At 42.5% G+C, this 26,884-nt stretch overlaps 1 protein-coding gene across 1 annotated transcript; it reads right to left on the reverse strand.

Annotated features, from left to right (window-relative positions):
- On the reverse strand, nt 1–26,057 carry LOC311034027 (cathepsin Z-like; the record flags this gene model as incomplete). Its single annotated transcript, XM_084041765.1, has 6 exons — nt 1–126; nt 359–521; nt 676–826; nt 1,304–1,483; nt 1,734–1,897; nt 25,924–26,057. The coding sequence occupies 6 exons, from the start codon at nt 26,055–26,057 to the stop codon at nt 1–3; spliced, it is 918 nt and encodes a 305-aa protein (XP_083897891.1).
- Nucleotides 26,058–26,884: the final 827 nt, after the last annotated feature.

Genomic DNA, 26,884 nt, shown 5'->3' on the forward strand with positions numbered 1-26,884 from the left:
CTAGAGGTAGGTTGTGGGTACAATTGGGTCCCCATAAATACAATCCTCCTCCACGGCAAGGTTGTAGCGGCTTCCACTGCCTCCCTTATAAGCACTCGTAACAATTCTCGCCCAGCCCTTCTCGCCCTATGGAAAGAAAAGTCAAGAAATAGTACTCATTTCCATGCCAATCATTTTAGGACCAATTTAAACCTGCAAACACCAGGTGAAAGCAATTTACTTGGGAATCGGGGGGGCATTACCCTGGGTCCCCAGTTCTGTGGTGGTAGTGTTTAAGTCTACATTTAAAAATCCATAAGTTACCGCTCATTAAACACTTCAAAGCCATCACCCAATGATTTAGTTATTTGAGACTTACCCATGGCTCTCCCCATGAATTACGCACAATCCAGTATTCAGTGCCATTTTCTACTCCCCAGCCAGCCACAGAGACTATGTGGTTGATGTCAGGAGTGTAGATATACTCAGAATACACACCCCCGGTGTATTCTTCAAGCTTATCCGTAGCCATGATCCCACAGCTGGGGTGAGGGAGAAAACTCAGTTATGAAAAGGCATGTATTCCAAGCCCGTCGATATACAATAAAAGTTATGTGTACTTTAAGAAAACCAATCAATATTGAATTGCCCAACTTTTACATCAGATGGTAATGTATGATTTAGTAAAGTTAAAACCTGATGGGCCCTCCAGTATAGATCTCTGCCTTCATAGTCTCCCGTCCTGCAAGTGCACCATAGTCACCAACTCTCCACCTGGTGTAGTTCTGCACAACATTGCATGCCCCAAAAGTCGTGCAGGTCCCACAGATATTGAAAGGGTCACACTCTGTGGATGATCAAAGGCAGAATGCTTGAAGCTCATTCAACGTACAAACCAAGGATCAAGTCAGCCTACTACTCCTCACACTTGAAGCATATGTTGGAGCACATCGCGCATACAATTGGTCCCCACTAATAATATTCAATATAAGATGTCACAATTTCCATCTACTCACTCTGCATCTCATGGTGGGCTATAGACATGTCAGAAACGGCATACAGAACCAATGACAGGGTCATGCTGTGCTGAAATGAATGTTTTTGTTCATGCAATTAATTTTTTTTTGTTGAAATAACCAAACCTGCCTACCGACGATGTCACTGATAGGCAGGTTTCTCAACTGTCCACAGCCCTCCTCCGAGACACAATTAGACAGAAATGGTGCCACCATAAGAGCATTAGTGGAAAGACCAATCATGTTGAAAATGGGTGAAGCGGTCCTTTAACTTAAGACCCCCTTGGGCATTGAAGCCCAATACCTACTCTGGTCAATTGCCTGGTAGTTGTTGCATGTCTCATCTGGAATGCCATGTTCATTGGCATACTGAAACACCCCAGCATGGTCTCCTCCATGACAGGTGCCCGCTGAAGAACAGTCGAGCACGTTCTGGACAGACAGGTAAGCAGATGGCCACACCCCTTTTCGCTTGATGTTGATTCGATCTGACAAGACAAATTGATTAATACATAAGATTTTTATTAGCTGCCACACCCGTTTGTGGAACATTCACAAGTTAACAGGCCCAAGCTCAACATAAAACCGCTTCATAATTTTCACAAGATCAGGCTCAATTCAAAGATAACTATTTCTTAAGAACCCATGGCTACTTTCCATTTAAGAAGTTGGAGCTACTTCCAAATACTAAAGTGGACTGGATAAGCAATTGAGAGCTCAAAATAACCTTTTGTGTACCTGCCAGAGCGCTAGTGCTACCATGGGCCCAGCAAGAGCCACAGTACTGTGGGATGTGCTGGTTCCGGGTGGTACTGACGTAGTTGATGCCTTTGACATTTCTCCAGTCCCAAGACTTGGGCAGTTCATTGAGGTTCAGCTGTTCATGTGGACGTGGAGTGGTTCTGTCGAACATGGAATGTAAAACACTTTGTAAAGTTACTTTTAAAATACACAAATGTCAAACTGTTCTACAGGCAGCATGTCTGCATAAACATTTGAGGCATTAAGTATGCCAAGAGAGCTGATAATACTGTACACCATTTGCAACCAGTGTCCACATTGACTTTCTAAAAAAGGTCCAAACATTACATTTGTGAACATGTACTGCAGTTAAGCACTCTAGTGTGACTTAGCCTGAACATGCACTTGGAAGAGGCAAGGGGGAATTTAAATCATTGCTCGGGTCACAAAACCAACCACATAAAAGTGTACTCAGTGCAGAGCCACAAACGAGGTGATCATGCATGTACATTTATACTACTAATGAACCGGGTGCACTACGTTAGTCCGACAGCGCATTCCTCCGACAGCGCAGCGCTCCGACGTTTCCAATACTAAACCCGAACCAAACCCTCACCCTAACCCTAACCGCACGCGGATGCCACATAGTCGGAGAAAAGCTCTGTCGGATTAACGCATGCCTCCCTAATGAACCAACCCTATAGGTCTACAAACCTAGATTGTAAGTCTAACTTAACCATTTCCTGCACCATCTTGAACAGGCGGAATCCAGTCAGAAACAGAACTGGGTCAAAGTGTTAAGTTTTTTTTTTAAGGGTCATTTTGTCACCTATTCAGGCTTTTGTCAGCCCCCCTGACAGTTTTTAAGTTGCTTGATAGTCCTTTTTATCAGACACGCCCCCTTCCTATACAAACCATTGTAACTTCAAACTCCATTTTAACCATGATAGATTTATCGAAAACAACAGTCCTTGGTTCTGGTGACTCATGCTGCCTCCAATGTAAGGGGGCCGTATTTATGTTTCCATTTAATTCATTTCATTGAAATTTTATAAAAAAAAAGGGGGGGGGAATTGAAAAAACATCACCAGAACCAAGGACGGGTGTTTCCGATGAATCTAACATGGTTAAAATAGTTTAAAGTTACAATGGGTTTGTATAGGAAGGGGGCATGTCTTATAAAAAAATAATATCAAGTATTTAAATACTGAATCAAGCAACTTAAAAATGATCCGGGGTGCTCCCAAAAGCCAGAGGAGACGATAAAATGACTTTTTGTTTAAGTGAAATATCCCTTTAACTTACTGATGGTTCTGTAGACTACTCAATAATGTTCAGAAGTGATCGTTTTGCAATGCAAACCTCAGCTAGAGTGTACAGTCATTACTTTAACCAACTCATACCACATGGCTTTCAATGGATAGTATTTCGAAAACACCACATAAGACACCCCATTAACATGCCCTCTTAAAGACTATGTACATCATACCATACATGTCTATGAATTGAATACCAAGGACCCCAATGGAAACAAGACCGCAAGGACCTTTTTGGACGGACCTTTTAGAAAAATTATAAATGTAATTGTGCCGTTTACATTTTTTGCCTAATAAAATATTCAATCAATCAAATCAGGTTAACTTGAAAAGGAAAATCTTACGCAGCGCCAAAGTTTTTCCTCGGCATGGGCTGATAGCAACGAGTCTTCTCTTGAAAAAAGTTCTTGGCCAAAACAGCAGAAGTCATGAGAATAAACAAGAAACCAACAATGTGGGCCATGTTGAATTGCAGAGGAAACACACCTGACTGCTGTTCTTCTTGGGTGAAGCTTTAAACCCTGTGATATGAAGACTCCCAATCAAGCTTTATTGCTCTCAGCTGTGAGGTGCATTCATTCAGAAGGCAGAGATTGGCAATACACATGAAAATAAATGCAAGTTGACTGCTACTCTGTGGCCACCCTTCAGTTTTAATATGTAATGTCATGTAAAATGTCAAATCAAATAGATAAATAAAAATGTGTTTGACATGTGGATATCTGAACAAATTGGCATTTTGTCTAATCAAATCAAAAGTTTAATAGTGGTGGAAGAAGTACTCAAATGTTTTACTTATTAAGTATCAAGTATCAAAGTATCAATACTATAATGTAGAAATACTCTGTTACAAGTAAAAGTCTGATGTTCCAAATTTACTTGAGGAAAAGTATCAAAGTATTGGCATCAAAATATACTTAAAGCACCAAAAGTAAAAGTTCTCATTATGCAGAATGTCCCATTTCACAAGTTTTCAAGTGTATAAAATGTATAAGAATCTTTGGAAAATATCAGCTCTACAAGCTCACAGCGCGCCGCGATGCGACACGTTGTGAGCTTGTAGATCGGCTATTTTCAAATGGCCAAAGTTTAGATAGAGCTGAAGTGGTTAATGTATGTTTTGTAATAATAATCTAAATCTGCAAAGTAAGTAAAAGTATTGTTTTTAAAAACTCTCGTAAAGTAAAAATACCTCAAAATTGTACTTAAGTATACAATACTTTCCACCTCTGAATTCAAACACCACCAGTTTTAATTAAATAACAATTTTTTTACAATGTATATACCATTGACCTTGTGCTCTTTTCCAGAGCAACTTGAGGCAGAAAGTTTGGGGCAACAAGCCTTTATGGGAATCAAGTGTGCCAACTCTCACCCACTTCCACTAGATTAAATATGCAGACTCAGCCTAGTTGAGTTTTTCTGGGATGTAAATTGAAGGTTCTCACATTCCAACCAATATTTCTGTAGGTGCCATGTACTTGTACTTGTATTTGCCCAGTAATCAGGACATCGCTGTTATGGCCTCAGGTTTATTAGATGGAGTGCAAGCCAAGTGACATCGGAATTCATGTTGATATCATCCAGATGCCTCTTACACAACAAACTCTTGCATCTACTATGTCTCATAACAAAGACACGGTCCCACCACGCTGTGCCACAATCTCCAATCTGCAAGAGTAGACTGACATGTTTAATACCTTGATTAAAATCTAACCAGAAAGGGATGATGGGATATGAAAGTCATTTTCCTGTAATGGAGACTATTAATATTTAGATATATGGGGAAAACTAGATGTCCTGATTGGCAATCATCTAGAGGAAGGAAAATGATCACCAGAGCTGCCAGTGAACTGGACACCTAGTGCAAATAAGGCTGACTGTTTTCCAATTACCAGTTTCCTGTCTCAAATGAGCATATTTTTACATTTATTTCTCGCTCCCCTCTCTCTTGCTCTCTCTTTCCCTCTACATGTTATTACAAAGTCTCAGATCTATTATGGAATTATGTCATTTACAATTAATCTCCCAGCAAATACGCTAAAAAACCTGATATGCCTTCCCATTATTATTAGTCTATTTCTTGGCCCGATAAGACTTTTAGAAGTAAAAGTATTGGAATTTGGAATTACTCAAGTAAAGTACAAATACCTCAAAATTATACTTAAGTACAGTACTTAAGTAAATGTACTTAGTTACTTTCCACCACTGCAACTGGGACTGGTCAGTGCACCCATAGACTTCTGCCGTTGGTCAGTGAGCAATTCTACTGGAGCAATGAACGCGTATAACGCTTCTCATTGCAGACCTTTACAATGGGAGATGTACCAAATATATCGACATATTTGGAACAGATGCACTTGATTCGTTTTGCCGATCGTACCGACTGCAGGATGTGCGTAACCTTCAAAATGTACACCGCAGTGTTCGTTGATGATCATTTGTTTTGGTAAGGGCATTTTTGCAATCGGGTAATATGCCCTCAATCATGAGGAGACAGAGTTTAACTGAACCTCAACAGGATCTCAAACCTCTATGCACCGCACACTGCATTTAACCCATTAAGGTCTGAGGCCGATTCTACATAGTGTCTTCTAAACCTAACGGTTTTCAGAAAACTTTTTCATGTCAAGGACCCCCACAATTATATGTATTTGGCCGCGGACCCCCACCTCAAAATATTTTGTTTCAGGGACCCCCCCCCCCAAAAGCAAAGATTTGAGTTACAAATAGTGGCTTTAAAAATATATATATTCAAAGATTTGCACACATTGTCAACATTTCTCAAAAATAGCAGATATACAAGATCATAGCGCGGCACTCGGTGCCGCGCTATGAGCTTGTATATCTGCTATTTTTGAATAGCCAAAGAAATGTAAAATGATAGGGATGCGTTCCCAGTCTTAATGGGTTAACAAATACTGTACATCAATTTCAAAAGCCAGAGTAATGGATGGTTCATTCATGGTCATGATGGCTTGTTACAGGCACATCAGTGGGAGATTTCTCACTGATTAGTGTCATTTACCGCCTTCGTGAGCATGTCACCTTTCTCATTAACTTGAGCAACATCATTACTGCTCTCTCATAAGCCAGGTGATTGATTCAAACACTCACTGTGGTTTGTGTGTATTTTGTGTGTTGCGTGTGAGTATACCGTAGGTACGTATATCTGTGAAAATTGTGTTTCTAGGGTTTGTGTTGATGGACGAGGAGGGTGTGTGTGTGTGTGTGTGTGTGTGTGTGTGTGTGTGTGTGTGTGTGTGTGTGTGTGTGTGTGTGTGTGTGTGTGTGTGTGTGTGTGCGTGTGCGTGTGTGTGTGTCAAAGTTTTCAAATTGATTATACTTTTTTTGGACAAAACATCCTAATTGGTGGTGTAGGACTTAGTCTCTCCAAAATTGGGTTCAGCATTGGACCCACAAATAATCACTCAGGCTCTCTACTGTAGCCTAATTGCAGTAAACCGTGTCAACCACAATGACCTGAGTTAGAATCCAGCTTGGGACCCGTACATCAGCACATCACCTTTTATTTAACCTCTCCACCCCATCTCGCTTGACTGTACTGTCAAGTATGGAAGGGGGGAAAAAATCTGAAACAAATGCACTTTATAAATGTCCCCCCTTAGGGGATTAATAAAGTGTTGTCAATCAATCAATCGATCAAATAACCTCACCTCATCAACATCGAGCTTTGTTTTCATTTTCTTGAAGGAGAGATTAAAATAAACAAGCCATGACACAAGATTCAGCCGAACAGTTTTTACTTGTTAAGACGTGTTTTATAGCGCATAAGGACTCCTTGTTGTGTGAGAAAGACCAGCCACATTTTCCACTTGAAAGGATTTCAAAGGTGCCGCTCCGTGCCTCCCTGCCTCTTCGCTGGAGCAACCTGTCCAGCCCCCCACCGGAATCCCCTCAACCTGAAAGTTCACCGCTGGGGGTTTTTAACACCCAGTGGGCCATTTCACATTCGATTGGCCCTGTGAACACTAACTAAGCATTGGCGATGACAGACTTGTTAAGTACATTTCAGCCGTCGTAGTCATAAATGGCTTTTAATGGAGCAAGGTAACTGGAATAAGGTCAAGGGGCAAAGAGTTGAGGAATGGGGACTGGGGTTCAGCCCGCACGATGTGCAGTCCTTAATGATCTTCACCGGGCTTGTCAGAAAGCCGATAAAGTATTGGGCCCCCGCAGTTGACTAAAAGTCAGATAGATTAAAGGGGTTTGAGGAGACAAGGGCGGGGAGGTTGAGGGCAGCCCTGTCACGTCAGCAGTGCAATGATACGATGAGACACTCATAGAATCACATTTGAGAGACAGTTGTTGTTAAGCTGATGTTTAAAGGGAAAGTTCACCCCCCCCCCCCAAAAAACACATTTTTTCCATCGATTAGTCACCCCATGGAGACTTGAATTCATGGATGTTTTTTTTTTTTTGTCGCATTCCTGAGCCAATAATTTGATGACCGGCTCAAAGTGTCAACTTTGAGTCTCCTACCGGAGACATCATCGCCGGTCATCTATTATTGGCTTAGGAATGCGACAAAAACAAAAAAATCTTCATGGGGTGTGTACTTGATAGAAAATAAGAACATTTTTGTCTGAACTACTCCTAACCCCTTTAAACATAAGTTTGCCAAACACTGGTCCCCCGGTTTGATCGTAACTTCGCCACTCATGAACTGATTGGGCTAAGTCATTTTTTTGCATTGTGAGATGTAGTGTACCTGTATACTGTGGTCTTCACCCATTAAGACCGGGAAAACATCTGTGTCATTTTAGATTTTTAGCTAAAAAGCATTATTTTATACTTTGGATATTCAAAAATAGCAGATACACAAGCTCGTAGCGCGTCACTTCGTGCCACACTACGAGCTTGTAGATCTGCTATTTTTAAAAAATCTTCAAAATGTGTGCAAATCTTTGAATATATATATATATATAGCAAAACAAATGCTCTTTTTGCTTCTGTGTGTTCCTGGAACAAAGTATTATGAGATGGGGGTCGGCGGCCAAATATATATAATTTTGGGTGTCCTTGACAACACTTTGCATTCTTCTGGCTGGATGTTACTCGAGAGCCAGGAGGGAAATCCATTCTTTTGGAACATTGACTGTTTATTTGACTGTGCACTCCTGCAGAACTGAGCCCCGCTCGGAACAAAAGGTCACCTGACACACACATGAGGCGCTGCGTTTTGTGTAGCCGTAACAGGTCTGGCCCAGGTCTTCTCTGTAGTTCTGTCCACCCCATCATGCCCTCTTTTCTCAACTTTCACGGTCAGACTGAACAACAACACATTAGCTAAAAAGCACGTCAGGACACACAATGTGAGTTTGGTTGGTTAGTTCTCCTATCTATAGGCTTGCCTTGGCATTGAATTTCTTCTTTTCCCATTCGGCTGATGTTTCAGCAGAAGTCCCCTACACACGCACACGCACGCACACGCGCACACACTCACACACACACACACACACACACACACACACACACACACACACACACACACACACACACACTGCTATTTTTGTTTTACTTTTGGTACTTTTAGAATATTTTGATGCCAATACTTTTGTACTTTTACTCAAGCAAGATTTTGAACACAGGCCTAGTAGTTGTAACAGAGTATTTTTATATTGTGGTATTGGTACCTTTACCTAAGTAAAATATCTGAGTACTTCTTCCACCACTGGTCTCACACGCACGCACGCACGCACGCACGCACGCACGCACGCACGCACGCACGCACGCACGCACGCACGCACGCACGCACGCACGCACGCACGCACGCACGCACGCACACACACACACACACACACACACACACACACACACACATACACTGCTGTGATGTGATTATTATGATTTCTTTCAAAGCCAAAAAAGAATTTTAGCAGAGAGGGAGAAGAAGGGGGGGCCTAGGGGGATTAGTGTGATTCACCCCCATTCAGGCCCCCCCACAAACACACACACCCTGCAAAGTCAATGTATGGCTCTTTATGCACAGAAGCCCCGTCGCAAGGTCGCATTTGTTTGGCAGCGCCGGGATCACCGGCACAGAGGACTAATCCTGTAGAATTAGACCATTCAACAACCACCTCTTGACCAGGAGGTATTGGCCATTAAAGTGGTTACAAGAGGAATGTCTGAGTTCTTAAAAAAAGAAAAGGAAAATTCCACCACTCTACAACATAAAGGTAGCCCACAGAGTGAGCAACCTACAGTACCCTCCATCTCAATTTGAGGCAGCAGAGCAACAGATTTAATTTAGCATTTATCCCATTAAGACCTGAGGCCCATTATACAAATGCCTTCTAAATCAGTGGTTCTCAAACTTTTTCGTAATTCAAAATGATTCGACATTTTTCAAACACTTGTTTCAAAAATTACAAAATAGCAGATGTACAAACTCGCAGCGTGGCACAAAGTGGCCCGCTGTGAGCTTGTATATCTGCTATTTGTAAATAGCCAATGCTAAAATCTAAAATGACACAGATGCTTTCCTGGTTTTAATGGGTTATGGATTGTGCTTATTAAACATTTATAGAAGCTATGTCAAATGTTTAATTGGAAAAGCATGCGAGTAATATCCACCGTGCATGCGTTGAGCCTGAACCCTGCCTCCCAGAGTGGTGCAGTGGCTCTTTTCAATAGTTCAATAGTGCTGTAGTAGATCAACATCAAGCTTATGGGATTCGGGATGTCTGAAAAGAAAGAGGTAACGAAATAGAGAATGAAAGAAACCAAAGAACTGGTCAAATATCTTACGGACAGTGTAAAAATACAGTATATGGTGCATATTATAATGTATGCATAAGGTGCGTGGTTAAAAGTAGCAGCTAAATGAGGGAGTTAGAGTAGTTCGCTAACCTGACTCCGCCAGATGGGGCCGTATTGAGTTAACAAGTTCAAAATACAGCCTTCATCTGGGATCGCTCAGAGATTGGAGTTTAAACCGACCCGCGGCCAGTCGAACCAATCAGCGGCAGCTACGGGGCGGGATCTTGGCGAGACCGGGTGTGACGCCATCGAGAAGCGCCTGTTCCATTATAGTTATTTCACTATTCATCATGGTTGAATAATACACGCAGTTCCTGCTGGCGCAGCTACTATACGTCATGCCGATATGTCAATATGATTGGTTGGAGTTAGCACGCCCAGACGGTGATAGACAGACGGTTCCATGATCCAATCACCTGCCAAGTAGCTTGAAAAAAGGGACCGCCCTCTTCAGCGGTTGGGCTACCGAGATGCCAGATGGAAGTAGGTTGTGAAACAAGTGTGACGCAAGCTTCTTCTATCTGGCGGAGTCAGGTCAGTAATTCACCCCCCAAAAAATATTATTTTCTATCAATTACACATTATTTTGTTTTTGTCGCATTCCTGAGCCAATAGTTTGATAACTGAGTCTCCTATTGACCGATGACCTACCCTCCATCTCAATTTGAAGCATTTCATTTCATTTAGCATTTATCCCATTAAGACCTGAGGCTGATTCTACAAATGCCTTAAATCAGGCATAGGAGACTCTACCGGAGACTCCGCCGGTCATCAAATTATTGGCTTAGGAATGCGACAAAAATCAAAAAAAGATTCATGCATTTAAGGCTTCATGGGGTGTGTAATTGATAGACAAGTCATTTTTTGGGTGAACTACTCCTTTAAAATAGCATCGCTTACAATGCCATGCATGTTTCGCTATGATATGATATTGAAAGACCTTGATTGAAACACAGCAGTAAAATGACATCATTTATGATGGGCATATACATCTAATAGAGCCATCATCATACGCAGCTGGAAGTCTTTTTAGTGTGGTTCACCAGTGGCCGTACTGAAATGGGCTGAGCATCTTTTCTCAACCAGTTACCATTCAGCCAGTAGCGTGAGCACATTTTAATCATGTATGTTTTACAAAATAGCTACTGGGAAATGCACAATGCACACCATAATCCTGCCAGAGCATATCATATGCCTCTCGTCTCCATGAAAAAATGCTATCAAGATGCCATGTTAGATTACTACTCTTTTTCCTTGTCTTTTGTTAAATTGTGACTCAATTCAAGCAAGAGCTATCTCCCTCCTGTTGAGTGGGCTTGACAGAAGCAATTTCCTGCTTTTCTAATCTAAAGATTTCTTCATTGATGTGATCTACTAAATACTATCCGAGGCACATGGCAGCACCAGATGTGTCCCAAAGACTTTAGAGATTATTTGTGTTTTGGGACTTTCTGAAGAAGCAAGGGCAAGCCCGTGATGAATATTAATTTCAGACCAAAGGATGTCTAGCCAGGCTCATCTGGATGATCATTTTTTTCTCCTTTCATCCAGGCACATAGAGTATGTAGCATTTTGTGTCAAAAAGAGACAACCACTAAGCCAAAAAATGTATTCCCATGCTGTTACTAAATGACCCCTGGAATGAAAATGAAAATAAAGTCACTATGGGTATATATTATTCCTGAAACTAAAGGGCTTACAAAATAAGATCTCAATCATCAGTGGTCTAAAGTAACTAAGTACATTTACTCAAGTACTGTACTTAAGTACACTTTTGAGGATTTTTTTTACTTTACTGGAGTATTTCCCATTTTCTGTACTTTTACTTCTACTCCTCTTTGACAGGGGACAATAAATATGTCAACAGATTGTGTTATACCTGTACAGACCGCCCCTGATATACAGGAACACATTGTGCAAACAGCCAACAGTTTTCTCCATCAGTCATCGGTCCATCATCACAATGTTTGTTATGCAATGTCACATTCCACTATTGAGTCTGGATGCTCTTCTGAAGAATAAATCATTTAGGAAGGGGATTCACCATCTTTGCTCAAGGACACGTCGGCTAGGATTTAAACCTGTCAATATCTGTCAGACAACACGGGCAAATGCAACTTCCATATGACCATTTATAGGGAAGACATCAGACGATCTACAGAGGGAAGACAGTGGTGTTTTAACACACACAGACGTCCCTGTTTCATTTGGAAGACGTCGGCGTTGTGCAGGCTGTTTTCTCCATCTGTTACTCTACGCTAGAAACGAAGACAGGTGGTCAGCCACTAATTCTCATGAAGCGCCGGACCACCGTACGCGTCGGCCCACTCATTTTGCAGATAGCGATCCAAGGCAGCGTGGCTGCTAAATATTCGAGCTCATACATATGCATGACATGGCTAAACATTTCCCCGCCGACACCCATTAGTTGTACACTCACTTCCAGGAGGGCCTATTTAGAGAATTTGCATGTGGCCATTAGTAGATTAATCACGAGTGACAGCTGAGGGAGCGTTGTGGACCGCAGACCGACCGTGCGGGAGCCAAGATGGACCCTGACCCACATGTCTCTGGTAGATAACTTGGCCTGGTTGCTTTGTGAGATTCGGATGATTAAAATGACCCATTTTTCTGGCCTCATGAGCTTAGAAAGATAGAGAGACAAAGGGAAGAAAGTCTTTTCACAGACTTTCTTTTTTAAATTAGTGTGACATGAGACTGTGATTTAGGTTTTTCCAGTGATTGAACTCGCGACCGTTTAAATGGGTTCCATTATTTTATTTTCCTACCTTCTCAAAAGTCACCCATCTTCTCGTTTTGCTTTTAATGATAGCAGTTTCTGAATTAGTCAGGCGGGAAATTGCTGATTGAAAGAATAGTTCAGTTGGTGGTACAAGCATGACATTTGGCACAGATAACCTTTATGCCACCATAATTGATCATCATCAACCTTGGGCCGGTGCAGAATTCTTCCATTGTTCAAGATGGCAGCCAGGTTTCAAAATGGCTGCAACCGGGCCCACGTTTTGGACTACTGTATGTGCAAATGTACTGTGAGGAAAATACTGGATTTGTGTAAGAGAAATAATTGAAAAAAAAGATTTGTCTGGTCATTTGTCTGGAAAATAATTGTGTGTTTAAAAAATTGTGAAAAAATCGTATCGTGATCCTAATATCTTGATTCGAATCGTATCGTGAATTGTGTGAATCGTTACATGCCTACAAATACCCCAACAACATCACCATCATAACCTTTATTTCAACTCGGAGTACAGTCGAGGGGCAGGCCCTCATTTTCAATGTAGCCAAGATACAGAACACAATAGTCAACAGGAATATACATTTATATACATCAATATTGAATATATGACTGAGAAGACAGAAAAATACTCAAACAATATTCAAAAAAATAAAACAGATAGACCAGAAATTAATGAAAGCAGTTACAGTCTGCTTTAATTAACAACAACAACTGTTTCAGTCTTGATGACACAGGACCTCACACAGGCATTACCACTTTATGTATATGACGTTGACACTCCACAGCTGCTGCACACGCACAATCACTTGTGTATTTACTTTTATGCAGTAGTGTAAAGTAACTAAGTACATTTACTCAAGTCCTGTGCTTAAGTAAAAGTTTGAGGTATTTTTAGCGGTGCCAACCGCTCTACACTTGGCTTTGACTCCGTGTCTGTGTGTCTGTCTGTGTGTCCGTCCGTATGAGCCCGGGATGAGCACGGCAAAGAAGCAACACATACAAGCACACGCACACACACACACACACACACACACACACACACACACACACACACACACACACACACACACACACACACACACACACACACACACACACACACAGACTTGGAGATTGCCTATGCCATCTCTCCTCTCATTGGCCACACGTGCCACTGGTTATCAAAGAGGGGTCCAGGGACCCCCAGCGTATGTTATGTCCGTCCGCCCGTATGAGCACGGGATGAGCACGGGATTTTAAACAGCTATAACTCCAGTTTGCAGCATGCCACCAGTCCAAATGTGGTATGTGGACGTAGACCACCAATACGGGACGAGCACGAATTGCTGAAGCCCCGCCCCCTCTGTCTTCCCATTGGCTGGCCTTTAAACAGCCATAACTCAAGTTCGCAGCATGCTACGGAGTACAAATTTTGTACATGGACTAAAACCACCAATAGGGACGAACTGTAATTACTTAAGCCCCGCCCCCTCTGTCTGCCCATTGGCTGGCCTTTAAACAGCCATCATTCCAGTTTGCAGCATGCTACCAAGTACACATTTGGTAAGTGGACTCAGACCACCAATAGGGACGAACTGAAATGAGTTAAGCTCCGCCCCAAAGGCACCGCTTCCTTCACACAGGGTGTGATTTTTACTTTACTGGAGTATTTACAATTTTCTGTACTTTTGCTTCTACTCCACTACATCTCAGAGGCAAATATTGCACTTTTACTACACTGCAATTATTTGAAAACTTAGTTACTTTGTAGATTTCGATTATTATCACAAAACATACAGTAACCACTTCAGCCTCATATACATTTCGGCCATTTGAAAATAGCCGATCTACAAGCTCACAATGCGTTGCGATCTGGTGCGACGCATTGTGCGCTTGTAGATCTGCTATTTTTTTATACAAAAACAAATTAAATACATTTTAGACATGAAACGGATTCTGCATAATGAGTACTTTTACTTTATAGTAGATTTTGATTACCGGACTTTTACTTGTAACAGAGTATTGATACTTTTACTTAAGTAAAAAGTTTGAGAACTTCTTCCACCACTGCTTTTATGTTTGACATCTGCCACTAAATGATGTCTCTGACCTGCACAAGAGACTCTCACTCTATATCTGCTGCTATTTAAATGTGCTGCAAATGTTTCTTTACTTGAACAAGAAGAATTTCTATTTTGACCATGTACCTTATGTACAGTATATTTCGCATTGAATATTTTCCATAGTGTTATATTTGTATCTGACTTTATTTCCCTTGCTTCTTGCTCTATTCTTTACCCTATTTTCTTGGTTACTGCAAAAGGTCGCAAGCTTGTACAAAAACAATTTCACCTAGTCTTTTATACAGGTTCTGTAAACTAGTGATGGGACAATACAGTACATTTGAAGTTGAAGTTGTCAAACATTTTATGTTGATCTTTCACATAAACCAAATATTCAAAGGCCTGGTTGAACTGCGCTGCAAATGTTCCTTGAATGCATTTCGGTCTACGATTCTGTGTTGATGTTGACGTTTGTGCCACGGTGTCACCTGCTGAGACACCTCTGTATAGGTAAATGAAGGTTCTCCTACCGTTGCACTTATAAGCACTCTGGGGAGAGAGCAGAATGCCTCAAAAGCCAAATCTTAAATGTCAATGTCATGCTACAAATGGTTGCCCTCTTCATTTCCTTTCCATTCTCAGTTTCTCCCTGATCCGGTCAGGATTGCTAAATATCGAAATGCCACAGAAATAATTACATTGGCTATGAAACACTGATGCACTAATGTGACAGGGAGCTGTTTTCTAAAAAATGACATCAATAAAAACAGACCCCCACGTGAATGTGCAAGTGTGTGCGCACATGCACAAACATTTGCACATATTTCCATAAACATGCACGCACAATCTCACACACGACACGTGTATATAGTGTCTTTCATACGTTGTCAGACTGCATGCCAATATTGCCGTGTAACATGCTACATCACTCATATATCTAGGGCTGTCACTGAAAATAATTCATCAGCGTCTATTTACAGATGGACTCCTGATCTGGCGTTCCAATTTACCTGTTGCTGTCGGAGTGCCCAGTGAGGGAGGCTAAAATTGGAAACACCATTTCACCAAGCAGCCCTGATATCAATCATTCAATACCTGTCAGAGAAAGAGAGCCGGACAGGGAACTACATACAGAGATGGGAGGAGGTAGATGGGCAGGAGAAGCTCGAGAGACTAAAGAGAGTGAGGGGGAAACGAGAGAGAGAGAGAGAGAGAGAGAGAGAGAGAGAGAGAGAGAGAGAGAGAGAGAGACTGAGTATAAGGTTATGCAGCTGTGCGGTGGCTGTATTTATGTAACAACCAGCCCTGAGGCCAGCTGGATACTGATACTGTGGTATGATATGAGCTTCATCACCAGTGAACAACCTTGTAACATTATACCTCAGTTGTACCACATCTTTGACAGAAAAAAAAGAAAATAGAAAGAAAATACCACTATTTCCACATAAAATACCACTAAAATACCACATATTAAGTAATGGGTATTACTTAATATGTTTGCATGTTTTTTTCTTTTCTTATTTCTTTTTTTGGCTGATGGCCTTCTTCAGAGAGATGACTTACAGTAAATAATGGCAGTAATATAATAACAAGACCTTTACATTGTAGCTAGCATCAACAAGTTTAGTTTAACATAGCCTAAGCTACCAATCAAAAGTCTCAACAAGAAGCTGGAATGATTTATTTATACCATTATATTTTATTTCCTCAAGATCTGTAAGAGCACAATAATTACTCAACTTTAAAGCTAGCAAACTAAAGCCCAGTCCACACCAATGATTCGCAACGAGTTTCAACTTGCAATGACTTGCAGCGGTCCAAATTGACCTGTTGCAGGTCGGTGCTGTTCTGTTGCAAGTAGTTGCAAGTGGTTGCAAGGGGTTCCAGTTGCAACTTGTTGCGTTGCGAATCATTGGTGTGGACTGGGCTTTAAGTTGTCAGATGACCAATTTTGTATCCAATAAACAGAAAGGATGTTTATATTAGTAGGAACATTTGTTGGTGTTGTTCTCAGCTTTGAAATAGATGCTTTCAATGTAAAGTTTGATACATTGCACTAGTGCCTTAACTTATGGCGGGCCACATTGCTGGATATCATGACTGGCCCCACAGTGTACACTAGAAGCGTGCACACACACGCACGTACACATGCACATAGGGTATTGTATTGGCAAAGTAGAGAGTTCAAAGAGAAAGACATTTATTTGATTTGTTTATTTCTCATTGACAATGTAAAAAAACATTGTGACAGAATTCAGCACCATGGATAGCACTCTGACACGGTAATATAAACAGTCGTTAAATCAAATCAACGTCAACCACTCAACCAAGTAGGCTTATAGGAATGTTTACATAACTATAGCTGTAATTAGGATGAAGAAGAAAAGTGAATCTTGTACTCACCTATTTGAATGGCATTGACCACAAACGTGTGTTGTGCAAAATCCTCATGCATTGTTATAGAAGAGTGAATAGTCTCCAAATAGACAGCATGGCTGTGCACAATCCAGATGCATAGAGTAAAAGCCAGCTGGCAACCATATCAAAGAAATGAATTATTAATTGAATTGAATAATCTTTAATAGTTTATTTATAGTTTTTTTTATTTATAGTTAATGTAGAATAAGCGTATCATTTTGTTAAAGACTACTTGACCAAAACAAATAAAAAAGATGGTCTTTTCGGGGGTATAGGGTACATAACAAAATGGCAACATGAAATTGTTTGTAGTTTTAAGTGAGTTCTTCTTTAAACACAGGTGTTCGTTTGAGGTTTTAATCCGAATAACTTTCAAAGGCCCATTCTCCACCCAACACACACGCCCACCCAAGGGCCCCACCTATCCCACTGATCCAGTGCAACTACACTGCCTGCAATGTCTATACCTATGCCCCTGATACATTGCTATTACAGCAGCTTGTTGTAACTGTTTGTTCTCACAGTTGGGTTAACCACATGGACTATACGGTCCCTCCCTATTCTAGGCATACCATGATAGGTGAACATTTGGCCGAAAATAGCAGATCTACATGCTCGCAACGCATCTTTTTGTAGCTTGTTGTGAGCTTGTACAGTAGATAGGCTATTTTCGCCGAAGAGATTTTGGTGTTGAGGAAAAAAAGGAGGGGGTCAAGTACAGACAACTGGGGTCGGGGAGGCCGGTTGACAAAGTATATAGGATTTAAGTGGTGAAAACGTAAAACATCCGTGGCTCAGTGGTTAGCAAAGCTGCCTCATGGATTTGAACCTGGCTGGGGTATTTCTGTGCATGTAGACAAACATTTCCTCTGGGTAGAAGCCCCCCCGCCCACCCCCCCCAAAAAAAGACATAATCATGCAGCTGCCCTTGACCAAGACACTGGCCTTAGAGCTGCAACTGGTCCCCCGGCGCTGCTCAGTGGCTCCTATAGTTAGGATGGGTCAAATGCAGAGGACGAATTTCCCCACAGGGATCAATAAGGTATAATAACGTAACATGGCTAAGATTAATAGCAGCAGGGTGGAATGCAATGAGCCAATGAAAGCACGGTACCTCCGGCTGTGTTGTTTGACTTAAGGGCCCGATTTACCCTCAAATATAAAGATTTTTACGGTGGGGGGGGGGGATATTTGTGTGACAGCTGAGAGCAGAGAAGCTGAAAGGCATGGGGGGGCATAGAGGAAACGTCAAGGTCTTGCATCGCCCAATTTATTTCAGTCAGTAAATCAATTAATTATATGAGAGCTTGCCTTGATTGCTGATTAACGCCATAAACAACTGAGTTAAATTAGATAAAATGTTATTTGTCTGGGGGAACACTCTATCAATCCCAGCTCTGCATCCCTGCTGAACAACCGACCGTGTATACTAAGGGACAGAGAAATCGCCCTCCCCTGCCGGCCTACCAAACGTGAACATGGAACAATTGTGGCCAAGCTGGAGGCACCGCGGTGGAATCACACCTCAGTTTCCATGGTGGTGGGTAGGAACTTTACCACTGTGCTACCTGGAGAACCCAATCCTTTTATATAACTCGATTTTCAGGCTGCTCTGCAGCCTTCTAATATAGTCCTATATATTGTGCTAGCCTGGAAGCCAGCCAAATCTGCCAGTGCAAAAAAAAGAAGCCCTCGGCACCTTAGTCTGGCCCCGCTCGGTTGTGATTGGATTTCGTTGCCCCCGAAGTTGTGGGGCACCAATCAGGGCCCAGTATGCAAATATGGGGCGGGTTTATCATAAGAGGCATTTTTCCAGACTAATATCTACGCGGTGATATTAGTTTGGCCAATGCCAGGCTGATATTGCGCTGCTCAGAGCAGTGGTTACCGAATTATCTCCTGATGTTACATTTGTGTCCACCCACTGTCCACACAGTCTACCCACAAGGCAATTTTCACCACTTAACCCCAGCATCGATATTGTGGGGAAAGCTTTCGCTGGAAATAGCAGATCGACAAGCTCACAACGCGGTAACAGAAAACAGAAAATATACTAGTAGTGAGCCCTGAGGGACTCCGGTTACCCATATGGGGTTTAAGTGGTTAATATAGGATATGAAATGTAACAACATAAACCCTTGCATCCCTATTCTAGGTGTATCATAACAGGGAAGAAGGTGTGAAAATATGTGAAAATAGGCTCACATTGTGTGGCATTGCAATGAGTTGTGAGCTTGTACATGTAGATCGGTGTAAGAGATTTGATGTAGAGGGAAAAGGGAGGGGCCCAAGTTAACAGACCCCTGGGATAGGTGGTTAAGCAGTATAGTGCATTAAGTTGTCTGAAAACACTGTCAAAGTCTACAAATATTCTCTGCTGCAGTCTTCTGATGTCTACAAGACAGCGCTGTAAAAACACACAAAAAAAAACGACCTCAAATTGTTATTTTGACAACCTATATTTTGGTTCTCCTGAATTTAGTGATTAGGGGGAAAAAGCCTCCTGACAACGTATCAAATGCAGGTGTGTTTCTCTGACACAACTAATCCCGGGTTTTACTGCACAACCACCCCCCACCCACCTCCTCCCCCCTCCCCTTCAAAGGGCCCGCACAGCCACTTGAAATTCTTTGCCTGAAAAAAGACTCCAGAGCCTCAGAAGGATCCTTTAGTCGGGGTAGAGAGGAGATGGGAGGAGCTGGAACTCCATTTAGTCTGATTTCCTGTCTTTAAAAAGGATGAATGAGCGGCTTTAGGCCATTCAAACTGCCCTCACCTATAGCCCTGTCCGTTTGATCTCGGCAACAGGGCTGCCGACAGGTTAAAAGAGAGAGAGGGCCCTTAATGTCAAGGCCATTCTTAATGAGTCGTGGGCTGGACAGGACCAACCACAGACGTTCCTTAAAAAAAGGAATCTAATCCTCCTTGGGCCTTATCAAAGTGACTTCCTGTATGTTTTGCTTTCATCTCTCTTCAACAAAAACGAAACGTTCCAGTAGTTTAGGGAATACTTTGATAACTGGAGTGTTACATATTTCCACCCCACCCCAATCTTACAAATGTAATTCATGTGATGTTAGGGGGGTCTGGAGTTTAATTTGCTGTAATCGGATTAATGTTCTTTAGCATTCGCTAATCTTGGTTCAACACATTTTGTTGTTTTCGCTGTGATGTGAAATAATACACTGATTGGAACAGTCTAGCCTGACTGCAGACAAATTAAAGAGATATCAAAACTTTCTCCGTTTATTATAGTCATCAGTGGCCTTTCGACTCACAAAATGCATGATGATAAGCGACGGTTAAATTGAATGACTTTGGACTGACTTCATAATAGGCACACTGCATGGCAAAGCACGGAAATGTTGTGCAATTTAACTCCTCAGATCTCTTATTGTCATCCTTTGCATATATATATATGCTAATCAAGCATTTCTAAGGAGAGGGTGTACAGAAGAAGAAGAAGAGGTTTTCATTGGGAAATGCAGACAAAAGCTGACACACCACAGTATATCGACAACAAGCCTTAAGGAATACAGTATTACCCATTACAGAACCTGTGTCGTTTTATAACCGAAATACGAGCAAATATCCAGTTTCACGACACATCGACCCAGATGCTGCTGGGCCATTCAGCTGAGCTGGGGGGGCTTTTTGTGTCGGTGGTCTCTCTGGCAGAAATCTTCCACTGCACTAGGCAATAGGCAGCCCTCCTTTGTGTCACCGTACTCCCTCGGCTCTGTTCCACCCCTTTGTTTGCTTTGGTGCTGTTTCCGTGGCGACTGAGCCCAGGGCCCCCAATCACAGGCCCGTAGCACTGACAGGCGGGTGGGGGGTGGGAGGGAGGCAAGTGATGGCGGCTGGGCGTTGGGGAGGAGGGGGGCCGTGCACGCACGCACACACGCTCGCACACAACGTTCACCTGCTGCACACACACAGTCTCACACGCACACTCATTCATGCATGAATACATGCACGGCATGCTCACAGATCTGCGCGGACAGATACAATAAAAAGGTGCGCATGCACACACACACGCACACACACACACACACACACACACACACACACACACACACACACACACACACACACACACACACACACACACACACACACGCACACACTGTACATGTGTGTATGCAGTGACACACAGACACACATATAGTGCTTTGCCAACCCATGTGTTGCACGCGCACGGCTACAGGCCTTCAGTTTCCATGCTAATAACGTGCCCCCGAGTCAGCCGCCATAAATCTCGTGGTAGCGGGATGTCACTGACAAAGTGCCCTTGTGATAACACTGTGGCTAGATGTTATTGTGCTGCAACGAAGCGTGTGACAGTTCAGAATTTCTCCCTTGTGCTGTTTTCTCTCCTCTTGTCTTCCCTTCCTCGTTTACCTAGCTTCACCTGGACCCCGTCCGCATGGCGCCACCACCATCAACACCGCTAAAAATAGATCCGTGATAGGGATTTTTTTTTCACGTAGCCTAGAGACGTGGAAATGCTAACAACTTTAACCCTATAGGCCAGTGGTTCTCAAACTTTTTCATGTGGACCCCTAAATTGACACTTATTATCCCGCGGACCCCCATTTGAAAAGATAAGCCAGGGACCCCCATAAGAGAAGATTTGTACGGCTCTAGCAGTGATTCTCAACCATTTTAATGGACCCCCAGTTTGACATGCATTAGGGCTACAGACTTCATTTAATGGCATTTCTATCTCTGGGACCCCAATTTATATTGTAAAATCAATGTTAATTTAACTCTGAGAGTGTACAAATGGAACCAAATGGACCCGGTAGGGTCCATTTGGTTCCATTTGTACGCTTTCAGAGTTACAGACCCATAAGGGTCCATTTGGTTCCTATCCATCATTTAGCTGGGGACCCCCTGGAACCGCCTCAAGTACCCCTGGGGGTCCCCGTACCCCACTTTGAGAACCAATGCTATAGGCATCCCTGTTCTGGGCATGTCATTAAACTTTAGCAAAGCCACAAACGACCTGAGAGAAAAAGTAAGAAGGGCTTTCAATGCCATCAAGGGCTTTCTATGCCATCAAAGGGATTAAAATCTGGTTAAAGGTATCAGACTCCGTTATTATGGAACCCATCTCCCTCTATATGGTTGCGAGGTGTGGGGACGCCTTGCCCCAACCAAGAACTTGAGAAATGGGACAGACACCAAACGTAAAGTCTGCATGCAGAACCGCCTAACTCATTTCAAATCTCCCTTTATGCCTTTTAGTCTTATTTTAATGTGTTTCTCTTTGCTCAATTCTTAACCTTTTAACTATTTGACCTATTTCTCTCCTTATAAAGTTGTTTATTTTGCTTAGATTTGTAAAGCGACTTTGGGTATATGTTTGATGTATTATTGAACCCTGCAAATCCATCCTCCGCACCCTACGGAAAACAACAAACAACGCACGCAGAGCAGAATTAAGACGATACCCAATCATTATCAAAGTAAAGAAGAGAGCATTTCAATTGCATAACCACCTAAAAGAAAGCGACCCCGACACGATCCATAACAAAGCCCTCACCCATAAGCCAAATTCCAATACCGAAAATCTCGGCCACTCGCTCACTCCCACTCGGTCACTCCGACTTCGAACCGGAAGTAGTCGCGGTCCAATTGTTCATGTGCGTCTTGGAGGAGGCGAGTGGAGTCGAGTGGAGTCGGCGAGGAGGCTCTCCACTTCCGCATTGAGCGAGTGTACATCAAGTGTATGCTCGCCCACTCTCAACAGCTCCTCCGCGGCAGACTTCCGCATCACGTGTACACTTTTTTTTGTTTTTTTCCCCTTCTCCCATGACGTTTACATGGTCCTCCTCCTCCACATGTGCCGAAAACAACGGCCGCACCCCCCCCCCCCCCCCCCCCCCCCTCGCCGCCGCCGCTCACTCGTTGCGCATCTCTCACACACACACACACACACACACACACACACACACACACACACACACACACACACACACACACACACACAGTGTAAAGTAACTGAAAAGACCGCAACAAGCCACTGGCTTTATTGCGTTGTTGAATGATATAAAGCATAATACAATTATACATTGTAATATATTGTGCACACTTTCTGTCTCAAAAGCTGTTTCTATTCGTGCATGCCTCAATGTAGTACACGGACTACTATAAATGACTGAGACAAAGATTATGTTAACATTTTTAACTTCTGGGACGAAGAAAAAGAAAAGAAAACGGGAGGTGCGCGAACAGCGCGATGGAGAAGAAGGACCCGCCGATATTTAATATTGTTTGTTGGTGAAACAATCATGACTGATACACATGAAAGAAGACCCTTCACAGCTAAATAGAGAATTTTACATTTTAAGAATCGGTTCAGAATTGAATGAGTACGACTATAGTTAAATGTGAACCGGTTTCTGCTATAAATATGCATCCACCGTTCTGCGCGCCCCTTGGCTGCGACGTTTCCTTTTTGCCACACATCTACACTTCATGGAGTACATTTTTGTACTGGGGTTCTGGGGACTGTACGAGCAATAAGAGGGACAGGTCAGGATTAAATCAATAAATGTAAGTTTGCTCATCCTGGCGCTCACTATTTCAGGAATAAATGGCTTTGCACAATAATGTAACTATAAAGATAACGATGTGGCCATCCATCCACATTGATGAATTGTCTATTCTTATATTCTGTATTATTCTATACCTGCATATTATTCTATGCATAGTATATTTTCATCCACGCCTCTGCTGCTCTGGTCCAACTGTGTGAGACGTCATAAGTGATCGCGGGATTTGCCGTCACTTTGAAATGACGCGCTGAGTGTAGTCCGATCCTTTGAGGGCAACCGCTCGACCACTCGTCCTCTCAAATAATCCTCGGCTCCTCGCAGGGGCGGGGCTTAGGCGCGAGTGGAGGAAGCGAGGAGAGTGAGCAAGTGACCAAGTTTTGGGGAATGGAATTCAGCTATAGAGAAAGCATACAGGGATGCCCCCCTTATAGTCAGCTGGTTCAGGGACTCATGCCGCTGCCCTTGACCAAGACACTGGCCTTAGAGCTGCAGCTGGAGCTGTGATTCAGCGTCCCCATGTAGCCCCTAGTTAAGCATCCCACAAGCTCATATTGGCCAATTTATATTTTTCCAGTTTTTCACACCAGGTCTTCTCAACTTTGATTGGCTCCCACGGAGTTTCCCAGAGCAGAAACGTCAGCGCTGGGCAACGCGGGCAGCTGCCTGCCCTGTTGAGCCCTTTGCCCGCTGCTGAAAGATGGACCAAAAACGTTGGGTTGGAAGTAATTCTCAACTTTGATTGGCTCCCACGAAGTTTCCCAGGGGATATTAGTTGGAAGTAATTGAGAGGTGTTAGAAGACACCTTTATGAACACGTTGGTGAAGAAAGCTATTATTTTGCAGATGGCAAAAAATGTTGGCATAATAATAATTGGTAAAAATGTGATTATATTGTAATGGAAGCACTCATTTGCACACCAGCATGCCTCATGTGATCACTTTAAGAATAGTTTCATTGTGATCCTTGACCCTCAAAACATAAGTGTACACACCTTAGTTGTTTAGTTAAGTGCAATATTGGTTGATTTATAGTGAAAATGGATGTTTCGATAATTGTTATCTCCCAATTCATAACAAGCAGCAAGACAACCCAATATTACAAATCAAAATGTCTGTTGTAGTATATAACTATTCTGTCTCCTGGTATAAACAGTATATTTTGGAGCATCAGCTTCTCTGTGATCTCTGTGAGGCCGTTTGTTACCACTTACCAGAGGGGGTGCATTGCAGCAGTGTTGATTTTGACAGCAAATTTTGATTTAGTTTTAGTCATAGTCTTTTGAATAAAATTCCATTTAGTTTTAGTCATCGGAAATGTTTTAGTTTTTGTCTAGTTCTAGTCGGCTAAATATCATAAGATTATAGTCGAAATCTACAGTTGATTTAGTCGACTAAAATGTATTTTGGCGGTGCCTTGATGGCGTCATAATGGCTGATTTCACACTTGGTTGCATGCTGAAGATGGCTGATCTACAAGCCCACAACGCATCGCAGCTTGTAGATCTGCTATTTTCAGAGCACAACACCCGAGCGCAACCAAACATAAAATTACTCTTTTAGTTCTAGTGGATCGCTTCTCCGCTAGTCCCTCCCTAACATTTTAGTCTATTATTAGTTTGTATTTGTTGACAAAATTGTCAATATATTTAGTCATAGTTTTAGTCATCGTAGCTTAGTTTTTATTTCGTTTTTATTTTGTTTTTGTCAGTGAAAAAAGGTAGTCGACGAACTTTGTTGTCATAGTTTTAGTCGACGAAATCAACACTGCCCTGAGCAGGCCATTCCCCCAGACAGTACAGCATCAGGGCGCCTCTGTTACTGCAAACATGCCAGCATTTGTCTTGAGACATTAGCTTCCATTTTATTACATTTTACTGAGGTTAATTACACTCCCCCAAATGTCTGATATTACTGATAATATGACCCATAACAATGTTAGAACTCCGCCACCTGGCACTGAAAAAAATACCCCCTGCTGAAAATAAAGGATTATGCCAGAGAGGGAAAGATGTAAGAGAGGTTCCCTTAATTCGGAGCCTTTCATGGATTCATTTGGCAGTGCTCCATATGACTAAGAAAGTCTACAGAACACAGAGCTCAGAGCAAAGTCCCGATTTGAGCCGTGATCATGTTTTTTCTCAGGCGCTTTGCTGTGAACAAAGCCTCTAATGGGTTTCAATCATATGGCCTTGTGTCTCAGGAACTTTCCCCAGTTTGTTTGGGGACTGTAATTCCAAAGCTCGGCTTCAAAGGGATTTTGAAAGGTGACCGCATAGCAGCGCAACCCATATCCATCCTCACCGCCCCCTCACCCCCTCCAGCTTCTCCTCCTCTTCCCCTATAACGCTCCCTCCCGCCTTTCTCTTCCCGTCCACCTTCTTCCACTCATTCTTTCGCTGTTCTGTATTAGCCGGCGTCATGGGCAAGGTGCTCATATTGCAACCTGCTGACGGACTTGCAGTCGCGTTGTGATGTCTTCTGACCTTTTGTCAAGTTTTTAATCATGTGCTGAAGCGCCCCCCACCCACACACACACACACAAGTGCCAAGTTGCTAAAGGTGAAGCTTGCTGGGCAGTATGCTGTAGATTTCAATGAAGCTTGCTTGTTTGCTTGGAGATAGTGTGGATGTGTGTCTTAGCCTGTGTGTTTGTGGTTGCACACATGTACTTTAGCCTGTGTCTTTGTGATTGCACACACGTATAGTTTAAGCCTGTGCACAGTGAGTGTGCATGCCTGTATGCATGCAAGCTTTGTTGCATTGGCTTCTCTTTGCCTACATGTCTACAGTGAGCATGCTCTTTATGTTGTACAGCAGGTGACTGGAATACTGATGTCTCCCCGTTTCTCTGTGCAGCACCACAGCTGTCTCTGGAGGGGTCACATGTACCTTAAATGTGAATTTCCGTTTGAAATGGGAAGTGCAGATTAGGATTCATTAAAAGACAAGCCAACTAAAATTCACCTTTGTTTTTTTTTCTGCAGAAGTAGGTATTTTACTAAAAATTTTGAGTTATATACTTTCAAGCTCAGGGGGAATAAAATTCTGTGTGACGTCTTGAATTGAATTACCTGAGAAGACAGAGATAATAACGATGTGAGATAAGTGAAGATAGTTTTCCACCTGTTATATTGGAGCTCACGTTTTCCCCTGTATCTTTCAGGATTGGAGCCCAGGAAAATCCTTAATGTCAGTTTAACTAAGATGAGCCATCATACAGTAGGTCCACTTTTACCCTCTCAGAGTTAAACTATAACACTGA

Source organism: Gymnoscopelus microlampas, assembly GCF_963454915.1.
Source record: "Gymnoscopelus microlampas genome assembly, chromosome: 18".
Taxonomy (NCBI): Eukaryota; Metazoa; Chordata; class Actinopteri; order Myctophiformes; family Myctophidae; genus Gymnoscopelus; species Gymnoscopelus microlampas.